At 41.9% G+C, this 16,254-nt stretch overlaps 1 protein-coding gene across 1 annotated transcript in view; it reads right to left on the bottom strand.

The window, feature by feature from the left end:
* Positions 1 to 16,254, bottom strand: part of tmprss3a (transmembrane serine protease 3a) — an 85,683-nt gene that overhangs the window by 58,682 nt on the left and 10,747 nt on the right. Inside the window, exons 3-5 of the mRNA XM_028024279.1 lie at positions 9,588 to 9,704; positions 1,682 to 1,798; positions 60 to 183 (exon numbers count right to left, since the gene is read on the bottom strand). Coding sequence (XP_027880080.1) covers positions 60 to 183; positions 1,682 to 1,798; positions 9,588 to 9,704 — 358 coding nt within the window. The remainder of the gene's footprint in view (positions 1 to 59; positions 184 to 1,681; positions 1,799 to 9,587; positions 9,705 to 16,254) is intronic.

Genomic DNA, 16,254 nt, shown 5'->3' with positions numbered 1-16,254 from the left:
AAAGAGAAACACATATCAAAATTAGCAATTAATATTAATAAAGAAGAAAGCAAGAAAACCTTGAGTATCCCAGTTGCTTGCAGGCAGAGATCCCTAGCTGGTTGTTCCATTCCTCAGAGCACACTGTCCTCCATTCTCCTCTCTTTTGAACCTGCAGAACTGAGCTCCTGCCACTCAGACGAACTAATGAATAGACAGATCACAAACAGAACAGTTAGTAAAATGTTATCTATATATTTGTTTAGACAAATCTCAATTTTAACTTAACCTTCCTGCATTAGGGCGACGCTCAGGAGGAGCACAGAAAATTTCACAGTTGGACAGGTGGGAAAGAAGGGGTGGTCTCATCAGACTGTCAATTTCCAAAACCACACAAAAAGCCCTGCCGGATCACGCACAGAAAAAAAAAAAGCCTAACCCACCTTGACCCATGATTTAACAGCTTTTTGGTCTGACATTTTTTGTCTTTATTGAGGTGATAACAGAGAGCAGATAATTTCAGACTATTTTATTGCCATCTTTGGGGTATCTGACTTTTGCTCCGCTCTTCCTTTGCCTGTACAACAGGCTATCTCTTTTCGGATGGTTGTCATTCTCACAGAGTGGAAGTCTGCCTCACCTCCCTCTTTTAAGTACTGGGTGAATAACATGGTTTCCTGTTTACATCTCGAAAAAATATGCTACACTCTCAGTGATAATGTTCCCAGACATGTTAGGACTTTGGGGCCGATCTTGAAACATATGAGCGGAACTCATTTCCGCTCATATAGTGCTCAATAGTGGACTATTGGGTAGGGAGAAACAACGACGTCAGCTTTCTGCTTCGTAGCACACTAAACATGGTTAACTGCTATCCTTTCAACCTCAGTTGAAAGGATAGCAGTCAGAGGAATATTGTAGCACCTGTCCACACTACAATATTCCTCTGACTTTGCCAGCTTGACCATTGCTATCAAGATCCCACAATTCCTTCAAGTCTAAACCCCCACTTCTATGTAGTTAGCTTCTTCAGTTCCTCCTTTTTCTACAAAATTAATCTTTATATTATAGTTATCAGGAGTTCATTGTGTATATTTTTATAATTTATTGTAAATAAATTCCCTTCTTATTTCATTCTGCATTTTCATGACTATTCTGCATGAGGGACAGGAAAATGTTGGCAAATAGGAGTGCATGAATGCTCAGTATAAGGGAATTTTGACTCAATACCATCTAATACTGTTGGATTTTCTTAAACTAAATTTAGAGTAGGTATGTGCATGTATGATCTATGCAGTTCACAAATGGATGGGATCATGAAGAAGGAACATATGAGATATGTGAATATTAACTGAACATTTAAAGACATTAGCATGTCAAACCTTGGGTGCTAATAGGTATATTGGACTGTTGTAAAAAGCTACAAAGTTTGATTGAGGTCATACAGGTAAAAAATCAGTTGTACAAAATACTTAAACAAATTATGTAAAATTTTAACTTTGGAGAAAGTTTTAAAAAAACATCTAATAGTCTCATTAATTGGCTTCAAAATTTGGAAGCTATGCTAGTAATCCTTGCTTATCTAAAATAGAAAATGTTTGGTCTGATTTTACACCAGACAGTGAAGGAAATAAAATACAGCATGTAAATCTGGTTTCAGCTGCAGAGACAGGAAATGTGTCTTGATACCAGTGAATCTCACCACAACCAAGCTCATCTTCATGGTTTTCACAATCCATTGTTCCATCACACTGAGCCATAGTACTGACACACTGGGATGATAAACCGCAGCGAAACTTTCCCACACAGCTTAGACCCACTGCAGATGAAGAGAAGACGAAAAATGTGTGCAGTGTAGTGTTTGTTAAATTTGATAATAATGGATTATCATTTCTTTTGCTTATCCTCAACATATCTAAGTATTTGTTCAAAATATATGACACACAAGAAGTTTTAAGACAATGATCCTATGCATATACTCACTGACAAAACACATATACCAGTACATATGTAGCCACGTGAACTAATACTACACATTAAAAAGGGTTAGATATTATTGTGTTTTAGGCTGATTATCTGTCCCAGAAAGTGTGCTTGTAGAGCTAATATTGTGACTACTAGATCTCAGAGGATCTGAGGGTACAATGCCCCTCTAAGAGCAGCCTCAGAACAGAGCATGGAAGTGTTTGACACATAAGCCTGTCAGACACTGCAAACAAAGATGCCTATTTATGGGCTGGCCCATAAATGTGCCCACCAGGTATTGCTGTCATAATTTAACCAATTTACTTCTTTAGGTGCAAATACCAGAGTTGTGAAGTAAACTGAAACTGGTGGGATACTCCCTTTTGCTCCCATCTCTGTAAGAGGGATGGTGGATATTACAAGAGATGTACTTTTATCTTTTATTCACTTCCCTGGACTAGTCAGGGGAGTTATTGCTCATATTATTTGCTTAATTTTTTAAGAAAATAATAATCAAAATGAATTTAGATTCATTCTTGATTGACTCAACATCCCATCTTAGGTAAAACTTATTTATTTCCTTAACACTCCTATCATGCTCAAAGGACTGTCAATTCACTACAATTGTTCATACCCCGATGTTATCAATGCTGATATGAAGATCAGTAATTACTGAAAATATATTTTGAGTTTCTATATATATTGCATAACCCAAATGTTCATAAAACTCTCATATTTGACCTGGGGTGTTTATATTTTTGTTCAGTGCATATCTAACAAAATGACACTTGGTACAATGAAAAGTAGTCTGTGTGCAGCTTATACAACAGTGTAAATTTATTCTTCCCTCAAAATAACTCTATATACAGCCATTAATGTCTAAACCACCGGCAACAAAAGTGAGTTTTCTCTGGTTACTCCGGCTTCTTCTCACAGTCCAAAAACATGGCCATTAGATTGATTGATCTCTCTACATTCTCCTTAGTTGTGAGTACATAATGTGCCACTTATTTTCAGTTCAATTGAAATTTAAATTTAAAAAAATACTTTATTGATCCTAAAGGGAAATTAAATATTGTTGTAACTCAAATTAACAACAACAACAAAAAAAACAGTTATTGTAGATAGTGATGGCTATTGGAAGAAAGGATCTGATGGAAATAGGGTTTGATTTAACTTTGTTTCTCCTGAAATCTACAATCATCTACTTTGATTGGTCTACACCAGGGGTGCCCAAAATCGGTCCTCGAGGCACACCTGGATCAAATGATGGCTCATTAGAAGGCCTAAGAAGAACACTGACATGCTGAAAAGGTTGTTAGTACTACCAGGGAGAGAACTAAAACGTGCAGGATGCCGGCCCTCGAGGACCGACTTTGGGCACCACTGGTCTACACTCAGTACGCTTCTAAACTGCAGACAGGCAGGCCGCACTCTTTTACTACAGAGCAACATTGTAGATGTAGCGATGAACTGTGTTCACTGATGGTGGTTTTCTAAAGTGCTCCTGTTGTATTCTGTTAAAAAATGTCGGTTTTTGATGCAGTGTCACCTGTGGGATTGAAGGTCACGGGTATTCAGTGTTTGTTTTGGGCCTTGTGGCTTAATTGCAGAGGTTTCTCCAGATTCTCTGAATCTTTTGATGATAATGTGGACTATAGACGATGAAATCTCTTAATTCCTTCCAATTACTCATTGAGAGATATTGTTGTTAAATTGTTGGAATATTTGCTCATGCCATCTTTGCTTGTGAATGAGTAAGCTCTCCATCCTTTTATCATGACACTCGATTGGACAATTAGATATAGCTTTGTAATGTGCTAAGTCATCTTGATTGAGAGATGGTTTCTTAAGTAAATGTTTAATTACAGTCTGTGGATGGTGTCCATTTACTAAGGATAGATTAACCATGTCTAAAATGGGGCAGTAATCAAAGGGAACACTTATTTAAAGAAGTTGGTTGGGACAGAAAGCTAAACTGATTCAAAACAGTCCACACATACATCACATTCTATAGTTACATTTAGTGCTATATCACTTAATGAGGATGAAGCAAGGGAGGGTTCCAACAATTTTATTTCCAATACAATCAATTTTATCCCATGAAGTCATTACTATGGAGAGCTGAAGGAATTGAAGATTCAAAAGAGCTATGAATAAATGTGTAAATTTGGCAACTGTACTGAAAAGAAACCTAGGATTATGCTTATTTTCCTCAGGTGTTTTGAAGCAGAGCCACTTCTAAAATCTGCAGGACACCGGCCTCAAGGCCTGGATTTGAGGATCCCTGGACTACAGATTTAATTGCGGCCTTCTGCTGTGTTTCTCTGAGATTCTAAGGAAAGTAAACATAGGACAGATTCTTTAAAAAGATTTTTACAGCATTGTCTTTGGAGATCTACAATAGTAAAAGTTTTACTCAGATTTGGAATACTGAAATGAAATAAGCTGAAAAGTTAGTAAAAATGATTGGACAACACAGGGTTATGGAGAAGTACTATGAGCTCTTCACACCCAATTCCATATGTCTGCACAAGGTCTAACATATGACAACAAGACTGGACAGGATTAAATGATTTGAGTAAATTGAGTCTGAGATAGAATTAATGGGTACATTTAGGCATTCACTCTCAGTGTTAATAAGAATGTTTAAGTCATCCACCATAATGATCTTATCAAATAAAAAATCTGTGATACAATCTAAAAATTGAGAACAATGGCCTGTTCTCAAAAACAGCAAACAAGTGTTGTTTTTTTTTTTACCTGTTTCAGGGTTTCCCCCAGTGTATTATAAGCCTGGCAGCCTGCTATGCTTTAGTGCCATTCCACCTGCCACCCTAATGTTGTTTTTGTTTTTAGAAAAATTTTAAAAAGAAGAAAAAAATCACTAAATTAAAAATTTTTTAAACCAGATTGCAAGGGTCTTTCTTGCTCTGAGCATTTCACTAGCGGAGCAAATTTATTCCTAAAAGATAGTTTTATAGTTGATTTATTTAAAGCCGGAGAGCGGAACAATCACACAGCTGGCCCCTCTCTGCATGTTGCCTCGTGCTCTGCCGCAGTTTCAAGTTTACCTCAGCCCAGATTTTGTGCCTGCTTTCACTCAAACTGGACACAGGCTCACCTCTATGGATATGTACATGAAACCCCCATGAGGAATTATTTTTCTTTGGAGAACTGTACCTCAAGGTAAGAGTTTAAAACCCATCACGTTAGCTCTGTTTGTGCAGCTCCATGTGAACCGCAGGAATAACTTGTAGTCGCGTTTTCAGAGGTGCGGGTTGAGGGAGTTGTGAGAATAATTTATCTTTCTGTGCGGTGTTTACATCTCAAGACGCTGCCCAGCATGTGGCTCTGTCTTCTCCTGTAAAGTTTATGTCTGTGTTCCCGGTTGGCCGGAGCGTTAGTGGTTAACGAACCAGCGCTAACCTCATCATGCAGGTTTAGCCCAGTAAGAAGCTTTCGCACTCGCCTCGTAGTCACGCATCATGCTGGTTTTATATTATTTTGTTATTATTAGTAATATTATTTTTCCGCTTACACGACGCATCAAACCACACCAAATGCTTTGCCTGATTAGTCAGCCAGAGTTAATGCGTGCAGCCGTGCAGAGATCTGAAAAACTTGTCCCATAAAGTTCCAGCAACAAAAGGAGGGGGATACCTTTGGTTGATGGAGGGGTGGGGGCGAAGTAGAAGGAGAGGGGGTTTACCATACCACTAGAGTGTGGTCATCGTATTGCTAGGGGGGTCATCGTACCGCTGGGACGGGGGGCAAGGAGAGGGGGTCATCGTACCGCTGGGGGGGCAAAGGAGAAGAGGGGTCATTGTACCGCTAGGGCAGGGGGAGGAGAGGAGAGGCTCATCCAGCCGGCGCACCTCAGCCCGTTCCAGCCAGCGCACCTGTGCCCGTTCCAGCAGGCGCACCTCAGCCCGTTCCAGCCGGCACACCTCAGCCCGTTCCAGCCGGCGCATCTGTGCCCGTTCCAGCCGGCGCACCTGTGCCCGTTCCAGCCGGCGCACCTGAGCCCGTTCCAGCCGGCGCACCTGCCGGCTTTCCCGAGCCTCATGCCACCGCTCAAGAGACTGCTCCAGCCCGACAGGCGGCCCCGGTTAGTGGGTTATCAGCCTCAGTTAGTGGGTTATCGGCCCCAGTTAGTGGGTCTTTTGTTCCCTCGTTGTTTCCCAGTGCTTCTTCCGAGCTCCCTAGCATCTCCCCTGAGTCCCCAGAGCTTCCTAGTGCCCCCTCTGAGCTTCTTAGTGTTGCCTCTGTGTCCCCTCCCAGTGTTTCCTCGTTGATTCCTAGTCCCTCCTCAGAGTTTCCTTGTGCTCCCTCCTCGTTCCCTAGTATTTTCAGTGGTCCCTTGTCGCACTCTAGTGTTTACTCATCGCCCCCTACAAACCCTTTGTCCCCCCCTCGTGCTCCACCCAAGCTCCCTAGAGCTCCTCTCGAGACCCCGCCTCTTAGTGCTCCTCCCGAGACCTCGCCTCCTTGTGCTCCTCTCGAGACTCCTCGTCGCCGCCTCCGTGCGGCCCCCGAGACTCCTCATCGCTGCTTTCGGGAGGCCCCTAAAGCTCCTCGCCGTCACCCTCAGCGCCGCAGACATCCCCCGGACCTTCCCCCGTGGTTCCTGCCTCCGCGGACGTCCCCCGGACCTCCCTCGTGGTTCCCACCTTCGGCCCTGTGGATGCCCGCCGGACCTTCCCCGCGGGTTCCTTCTCCTGCGTCTCCGCCCACCCTGATGGGTTGTTTTCTGTTGTTTTTAGACTCTTGGCTCCTTTCTGCGTCTCTGCCCACCCTGTTGGGTTGTTTTTTGTTGTTTTGAACTCAGGCCCCCCGTCCAGCGCCCCTCCGCCCACCCTTGTTGTGATTTTGTTTCTTGAACATTTTTTGGGGGGGGGGGCATCTGGTAGCCGCCCTTGAGGGAGGGGTACTGTCGTGATCTGTGTTTTTCTGTGCATTTATTTCGAGGTCTCTGTGTCTGAGTCTCCGTGTTGTCCTGTCTCCCCTTGATTAGTTCCCAGGTGTGTCTCATTCCCTGATTACCTCCTGTGTATTTAGTGTCACCTGTGTCTCTGCGTCTTTGTCGGGTCCTTGTCTAAGCTGTCATTTCGTATTGCCTCTTTCGTCTGTGTGCCCAGTTTGTCATCTAGTCCTTAGTGTAACCGATTGCTACCGGCATCGAGCCCTAGCTTCCACTCGGCCGTGCTGCCCGGTGTTTTTGGACTATGTTGGACTGTGTTATTCTGGACATTCATCATTAAAATCATTAATTTATTACATCCTGGGTCTAGAGTGTTCTGCCTCACCACCTCCACACCACCACTTCATGACAGAATATTGCTCTTTGAACTTTTTAAAAGTAAACTTGCCAGGTCCTTAAAATCTTACATTTAAATGTTAAACAATTTAAAATCTTTTAACTTATGCTAAAACCATTTAATCAAATTGAGCAGCATCGATAATTTCAAACAAATGTTACATTTGTATATCTGTGGCCTGTGTTAAAATATTAGCATTTATGGGGTCCTGGAGGCACTGGGAGGCCTTATGGATCTGCTGACTTAATTTGGATTAAACAGAAGTGCAAATAATTAATATTCATTTTAAATGTATTTTTTGATTTGTTGTTTTAAGACCAGTTGTGGGTTTAAATATCATTTCACTGGCGATGTTTTCCCTTAACAGTAATATTTTTGTTATTACTGTCTAACTAACATCTTTTAAAACAAAAACACGATGGACCGTCTCGGCGCCCCGACCACCTGGCTCAGCAGGTTTTCTAGGGGAAACCCTGTTGTTTCACATTATTCTATAACTATTGATGGAACACAGTACATTTCAGGTATAGAGCAACAAGGGCATTCACAAGTGATTCAATTCTTTTGAACAGCTCTTTACTGTGAATGGTAGGACTCAAGTCTCAAACAGAGCTTTGTTTTCATGACTTATCTTAAAAATACAGCATGTCAACAGCTGTTATTTTTATTTAATTTAAAATGTTTAAGGAAAATGTTAAAGTAAAATAGATAAATACAATTGATAGAAATGGATGGATAATTTGTATATTTATTGGACCAGAAAGGGATTTTCTTTTTCTACCAAAGCAACTCCAGGCTACTTTTCTTTTATTATACTTCTAAATTACAAATAGCCCTAAAATGTTATTAATGAGTAGATTGTTCATGATTTTATTATGGTCAGTCACATTTACAAAACAGCCCCAGTCTTCTTATTAGCATGAACAAAGAAGACAACAATAAGTGAGCTAAGGAACTAATATTTTCATTTCAGGTTGTATATTAATATGTGTTCAGTGGGGCAATTTCTAGTTGGCATCATGAGGTGTTTGTTGGTGGACCCAAAATGCATACGTGGATCATATTGAATGTTCTCTAGTGATAAAACTGAAAACTAATAAATATCACAGTGAATAAAGGAAGCCAGAGGAGGAAATGAGGTATACTGAGGAGGGTGACTACTGAACAAGAAAAGGATGGCTGAAACTGGCTTCAGGTGTGAGGGGAGACAGCAGAATGCAGACTGAGGAGACAGAAAGAGAGAGAGAGTGCTGAGGGGGCGAGGGAGACCACATAGGGGACTATGAAATATGAATCTAACACTAAAGCATAACTAAACAGGAAACATAATTAAACTAGAATAATTAAGAATAACCAGACACAATAAATAAAGTAGAATCATCAAGAAAGGACTGTACAAAAGAAAAATAGGAACACAACTGATCTAATTAAAAAAAGGAGACTATGAAACATAGAATAATAAACAAACCTCAAAACAACCCAGGACCAGTTAGGTGGTCTGTGAATGTTTATTAAATGGGTTAAGTGGTCCTCAGTCGGAAAATGTTTGAGGAACACTGATCTAGAACCACACAACAACTAATGGGCATTTTGCTGTTTTATACAATTGTTATCAATACTGTACCAAGAGCGCATTGTGGCTGGCAAGTTGTTTTGCCATATAAATAATGGCAGTCCACATTTATTCGCTGGAAGTACATCATCACAGTTTTTTCTATTTTTCTCAAATAATCCCAAAAGGAGAATGTCTATTAATCTGTATCTGACCTCAATCTGAGATGCACTTGGATTTTGCAGCAGGCCAATAATTACAAACACCAGCAATTCCACCTATGAATAACTAAAGAAAAATAAAATTAAGACTTTGGACTGGCCAACCCAAAGTCCCAACATGAATCCTATTGAGATTAAAAAGACACTTCATTCTCAAAAACCCTTAGAACTAGAACAGTTTTGCCTAGATGAGTGGGCCACAATTCCTCCACAGCACTGTAGGTCTCATTGCAAACGCTTGATTACAGTTGCCTAACCTGTTATTTCCTCCTTTAATAAACACTGTCATTTAAAAACTGCATTTTGTGTTTACTTGTGTTTCTCTGACTAATATAATTGGTTTGATGTACCAAAACACTGAAGTGTGACAAGCCTGCAAAAAAAGGAAATCAAGAAGGTGTCAAAAAGTTATTCACAACACTGTAATGAACTGATGATAACCCTGGAACAGAAAAAAAAACCTTCTGTACAACAACTGTGCATCAGGATCTTGTGGTTGTCTCAGTCATTGCCAGCTCCACAGAGGTAACACAAAGCTGTGCTCCTTACCTCCTAGGCCAATCCCGAGAACAAGAAATATCATCAAGATGAGGCTTGAAGCAATCAGCAGTTCAAATCGATGAGGAATGAGTCTGTTTTTCCATCCCTTATCCAAGTCATTGTCTGCTAATAAAAAAAACACAGAATAAAGTTTAGAATATTTAGCTGATTTTTCCTATGAATAAATACTTTCTCCCAGTATTTTGTACTTTCTGATAATCAGAATATTTTTCATATTCACAAAGGTTGACATTCGAAATGAATTGTGCCTACTATTGCTCTCATGAGGATATCTTGTTCTGAGAGCCTTTTTGTTGGTAGAGTCATATTGTTTGTCTATTAGTCTTCAGTTCATGTGACTAACCAACAGAGGAGATGAAAAATTAAAACTCTCAATAATTGTCTTGTACAAAAGCTCTAATAGGCTATCCCCGAGATAGCCCTGTAAAGACTGCGTTCACACTACAGCCTGAAGTGACCCAATTCCGATTTTTTTGCCGTAATGCAACCTGTATCTGATCTTTTCATGACAGTCTGAACTGATTTTTTTCTAATGCAACAGAGGCCACTTAGACATCCAACATGTAGATACGATACAAATGTGACCTAATGTCAAGGTTGCATTCATCCGACTGGAATGTCATTGATACTCGACAAATGTCAATATTTCGAACCCAAGCAGAAAGGAAAACAACAACTATGGTAGACAATAACAGGAATTAAGTTGTAAATATGCTGGTCAGACAACAACTTCAAAATCGCAAGATATGCTCCACCTTTAGCATCCGTGATTACTTCTGCAAACACTGAGCACTGCTTCTTTTTTATGGCGGTTGGTAAAACACTGAGCACGCTCTCTATGTGTGATGTTATTTTGCCCTCTACTGCGCATGCGGGACACTTTCAGGTTGTTTACAGTTCACAATGGAGATCACATACAAGTCACATATATTTGGAAGTGTGAATGGCCATGGCAAAAAATTCCCGTTATGAAAAAAAATCGGAATTGGGTCACTGTAACCTGTAGAGTGATCGTAGCCTAAGTCGTATTAAAAGATAGTGTCTTTGAGAACATTTCTTAAAAATATAGTGAGTGTTTTCAGCAACGTTGAGCTGACTGTTCAGGAATGACCCAAGGTATTTAAAATTTGTCACAGTTTCAACAGGTTGGTCATCGAGTGAAACTGATCCCACTTTCAGGGGATTCATTTAATCAGCTCTACATCCTTAAGAAAATGGAAAAAAGTATGGTGTTTTATTAGAGAATTTATCTTTTACGGTGCGAGTAATGCCGGAATTAATAATAAATAATAAAGACTTTGTGGTATTGTGATACATTTATGATAGTTGTGTTACCACCCCCATGACACTAGAGGCAGTACTAGACTCAAGAAGATGCAACTAAGGAGCAGAATTAGAAAAACATAGAAAGCTATAGAATTTGTTAAGAACTGTGAGCTGCGCTGAAGTAAATAAAAGAGAGAAGTTCGAATACATGCTGAAAGTGGAACTCCTTCCTAAAGGTGAAGATATCACAGATTTCAAAAGAAAATATAAACAGGAGACCACAGATAATATAGGAAATAGCGCCCCCTTCATTTCCGGAGTGGAAGCTTCCCATTTTCAAATATGGTATTGGTCTGCCATGTGGTCTGGCCTCGCCCCTTACTGTTACCTGCAGCAAGATGTATTTGCTCTACTTGGCTAAACCAAAACAGCAGAAGATGCTTCAGCACTGTGGGGTATTTTTGTTCAAATTGACGTGAGGGCTTGGAGGATAACTTCTCACAAGTAAGATGAAAATATTGTTTAATTTTTGTGAATAGAATATTACTATACTCTATTTATCTCCACCAGCGAAATGGTGGACATTTCGCTGGTGGACAGCGAATATTAGCCATAGTGCATTTGGTAATACCGAGGTTCAGCCCAGCTATGAAGGCTAGCCGAGATTTTGAACATCTTAAAAAGTTTGAATTTATCCTTAACATTATTTTTCCTTTTGATTTTTGAAGATAAAATCCTTTAAGAATGAGTGACATATGAACAGTGCATTTGACTGGTTTCACTTATCAGAATGTCCACCAATCCATCCAGCTATCAACTTCTGCTTATCTGGGGTCGGGGTAGAAGCCTAAGAAGGGAGGCCCAGACTTCCCTCTCTCCACCCACTTGGGCCAGCTGCTATAGGGGAATCCTGGCCACTTCGCACTTGGCTGCAGACCACTCCAGCTGTAGATCACAACCAGATGGAGCCAATAGGACCACATCATCTGTTAAAAGCAGAGTTGTGATCCTAATGTGGCAGTATGCCCTGTAGGCTTGAAATGCACCACACAAATGCCTGAATCTAATTGGTTGCGGCGCTGGCTGTCGGTATATTAAGGGCCCTCCCTCACCTGGTTGACATCACGTTGTATTCCTTCCAGTTCAGACCTTGGCGTTTGCTGGCGCTGCACGCTAGGTAAGGCAGGCTTAATCTCTTTATTGAGCTTATTTCTATTTTCTGTATAACAACCGCACACTAATGCATGTTCGAATGGTGCGGTTAAATATACTCTAGTCGATTGACCCTCCTCGTGGTAAGAAGCTTCCCACACTTAATGTTTGTTAGCTCAGCTTCTGTTTGTAGTAATTTGTAGACCATTAATTGAGGACTCTGACAACAGTTTGTCTTTAGCCGGCAGGCATATTTTACTGAAAACCAAAACCCCTTTTACCGGAAACCATACATGTACATAACCCGCCTCTGGTACGGAACACCCCGAGGACCATAACCCACCACATCTCCCCTTCCCCAAAGTAGTGATAAAATTTTAAACAAAACATGGACTACCTAACTAAAAGCATACAGTCTGTCTACTGAATACTGAAAATAACATACTGAAAATAACATACATAATAACAATAACATTTGAAACAGGTTTTAAATGTTCTGAAAATGTTCTGCCTTATTGGACATAATCTTTGAGCCATGCTGGTGCCTTCACCTCCCTCCTTGGATGAACCCTTTTCACATTCTCCTCCACCCTCACTTCTGGTGCTGCTGTAATTTGTTCTGTGTCTCCCACATTCTCTGTAGGGCTTTGAATGTCTGGTGCTGCTGGTCTTTGAATGTCTGGTAAGGGTCTGAGATGTGCCTTGTTTCTCCTCACCTCTTCTGAATCAATCTCCACGACATAGGAACGAGGAGTGTCTGTTTCTCTCAGCACAGTAGCTGTCTCCTGGGTGTTTGTAATCCAGACGCGCTGACCTGCTTTTAGCTCTGGCCTGACCCCCACTCTATGTCTTTTGTTGTAGGCCAATGTCTGTGCCGGTTTTAACTCTTTGTCCTGTTCTGCAAATTTCTTTTGGTTTGGCCACTGTGGTTTAAGTTGACTGGGTGAGAGTGGCAAGGGTGATCGCAGCCTTCTGCCCATCAGGAGCTCAGCTGGTGAAGGGCCTTGATTCAGCGGCGTGACCCTGTATGCCAACAGGGCCTTGTATGGGTCGGTGTTCTTCTTCAAGAGGCTTTTCACTGTTTTTACCGCCCTCTCTGCCTCTCCGTTACTCTGAGCGAAGTATGGACTACTGGTGACATGTCTGAAGTCATAGTCTGTGGCAAAAGAGGAGAAAGAGCTAGAGGAAAACTGAGGTCCATTATCTGTTATCAGTATTTCAGGCACCCCATGTCTAGCAAAAATAGATTTCAAGCCACTAATAATTCCTGCTGATGTGGTTATAGATGTCTTCATTATTTCAATGTATCTTGAATAGTAGTCTACTACTACTAAATAAGAGTCATTTTCCCAGTAAAACATATCTGCCCCAACTTTCTGCCAAGGCCACTTAGGCAGCTCTGAGGGTATCATTGGCTCTGGGTGTAGCTGTTGGTACTTAACACATGTCTCACACTGGCCCACAACTTTTGTGATTTGGGTATTCAGGCCTAACCACCACACAGATTGCTGAGCCCTCAGCTTGCATTTGGATATCCCCATACGTCTGCTGTGGCGTGGCGGTTCGTCCCAGGACGGATCCTTAATTGTTGCTTGATTTATTTGTCGTGAACTGAATTGTATAATTGTGAATTTGTAGTGGATACAATGTATATATTTCACACCCGAATGTGTATCATATTTTTCAAACTATAAGGCGCACATAAAATCCCTATATAAATCGGCACTGCACCTTATATTCCGGTGCACCTTATGTATGACCAGTGTACCATATGCTTTATTATGACTTTGGTAAGCGATGAAGCCACTCCTCTTGATTGTCGAAGCATAATTGCTGCTGGTCAGAAACCTCGTGGAGTCAGCTTTCTATGCTGTCTAGACAGACTTGTTTTGGGGTGGCAAACCACTTTTCCTGATACGTACAGTGCTTCAGTCATCAATGAACAGCAAAGCAACAGCAATCGTCATCATCCGATCATGAATCGGATGATGACGAGAGGGATCCGGGCTTGCTTGATGCCGCTATCGCCCAACTGTTAAATTCCGACACCGAAGAGGAGGAATTTGATGGATTTGTAGAAGATGAATGATTGAAAAAGTGAGTGTACTTTTTTGTGTAATATTGACAGTTATTGTTAATGATTTGAATAAAGTCTGACCTATCCGACTACCGTATTTTGTTTCGCTTTATGCGCCTTATAATCCAATGCGTCTCATATATGAAGATAGATCCGTTCACTGATACTGCGTCTTATAATCCGGTGCGCCTTATAGTCCGAAAAATACGGTACTTTTATTGTGAAGGTGAGAAGAGAAAACACCAACGGTTGTACTTCATTCGTTTTTATGTTTATATTGGAAGACATTGAGAATAAACCAAGACTCAAATTACTTTTTCTTCTTTTTCTGCTGACTTCCACATTGGTGATCCTGAACATCTGCGAACACCTGAACATGTTTTTTAACGAGAACTCACCAGAAACTGCCGTCGCTTCTCTGCCAGTTGTGCTTTCGGACCCAGTTTCTTGCCAGGCGGCCCTTACTCCAACCGCCGCTTCTGTTTTTGCTGCCATTATCAAGCTTCCAGAGTTCTGGCAGCAAGATCCATGGCTCCAGCATCTGGAAGCCCAGTTCCATCTCCGTGGGATAACCACAGATGAGACCGAGTACTTCCATGTAGTTGCTGCGTTGGATTCCGTTTCCACCCACCGTCCGATGGGTCTGCTGAGGAACCCACCAAGCTTTAACAAGTACAGCGCACTCAAAGAGAATCTGCTTCGGCTCTACCAACTGTCAGACATGGAGCGGGCCAATCGCTTACTCTCTCTGAATGGCGTTCGGGGATCGCAAGCCCTCCGTGCTGTCAGAGAACATGCTGGCATTACTTGGCTCAGGAGATGTTTGCTTCCTTTTTGCACATCTGTTTCTGCTCTAACCTTCCACCTGTTTGCACCACGCTGGCCAGCTCCCCGCTAATCCAGACAAAAGATTATCGCTCCGTGGCTGAAGAAGCAGACCAGATTTTGTTGGCTTCCAGGCACTACAGTATGAATGCACTTCTATTAGGTGTGACTCAAGGAGAGTCAAAGCCTGTCGATGCTGTGGCTGCGGTTACGGAGCGACGGATGGATGACATTCTCTGCTTCTACCATCGCCGGTTCGGAGTGAAGGCGAAGCGCTGCATCCCTCCATATTCGTTCGTGCGTCAGGGAAACGACAGAGCCAGCGCTTGCTAGCATCTGTGTGTGCCGGCAGTTTGGACAAGCTGCTTTTCATCATGGATGAGTTCTCTGGACGGCGTTTCCTGGTGGACTATCGCTGGACGCGGCTAACGGCACCCCAATTCGCACTTTTGGATCGAGGTTAGTTTCTGTCTGTTTCAACGTACATCATGTGGTGTGTCTGAATACAGTGCATTAAGGGTTAATGCTTTACGCAGGTTACGTTACAGAAAGTACAGTAGACCAATAGGATTGTGTGTGGGGGATCACGGGGTTGGACGTGTTACGTCTGAGAAGGCTGTTCAATAAAGTGGATAATAACGTCAAGACACAGTTGGTCCGCGCTGAATTATTCTCCTTAAACAGGAGATACGACATGGTGTCAGAAGTGCTGTGTTTATGACGGGAAAGTAAAATTGAAACAGAACTCGGCCCACGGCGACAGAGACGGAGGGAGAGACATTGGTGGACGTTATGACAGAACAACGTGAGGAAAACGTTAACGTGCAGCAAAGGGAAGTGAGCATGGCGGCTAGCGCACCCACTGCTACATTTAACATCCAGCCACCGGAGCCCTTCGATTTCGGCAAACCGCTCGAATGGACAAAATGGATCCGGAGGTTCGAGAGATTTCGGCAAGCGAGCAACTTGGCCTCGAACTCCGAGGAGAATCAGGTTAACACTCTGATATATTGTATGGGGGATGAAGCCGACGATGTATTGAGAGGGCTAAAGCTGAGTGATGCTGACAAGAAAGAGTATGACAAAGTAAAAAAAGGATTCGGGGATTTTTTTGTTGTGAAAAAGAACATTGTGTTTGAACGCGCATGCTTCAATATGCGAAAACAAGAGCCAAATGAGACTGTCGAAGCATTTGTCACTGCCCTGCATGCTCTAGCAGAGCACTGTCAATACGGGGACTTGCATGATGAACTCATACGAGATAGGATTGTAGTGGGGCTTGCAGACACCAGACTTACCGAACGACTGCAGATGGACGGAAATTTGACTTTGCAA

Source organism: Xiphophorus couchianus, chromosome 7, assembly GCF_001444195.1.
Source record: "Xiphophorus couchianus chromosome 7, X_couchianus-1.0, whole genome shotgun sequence".
Taxonomy (NCBI): domain Eukaryota; kingdom Metazoa; phylum Chordata; class Actinopteri; order Cyprinodontiformes; family Poeciliidae; genus Xiphophorus; species Xiphophorus couchianus.
This window is presented reverse-complemented; position numbering and strand designations above follow the sequence as displayed.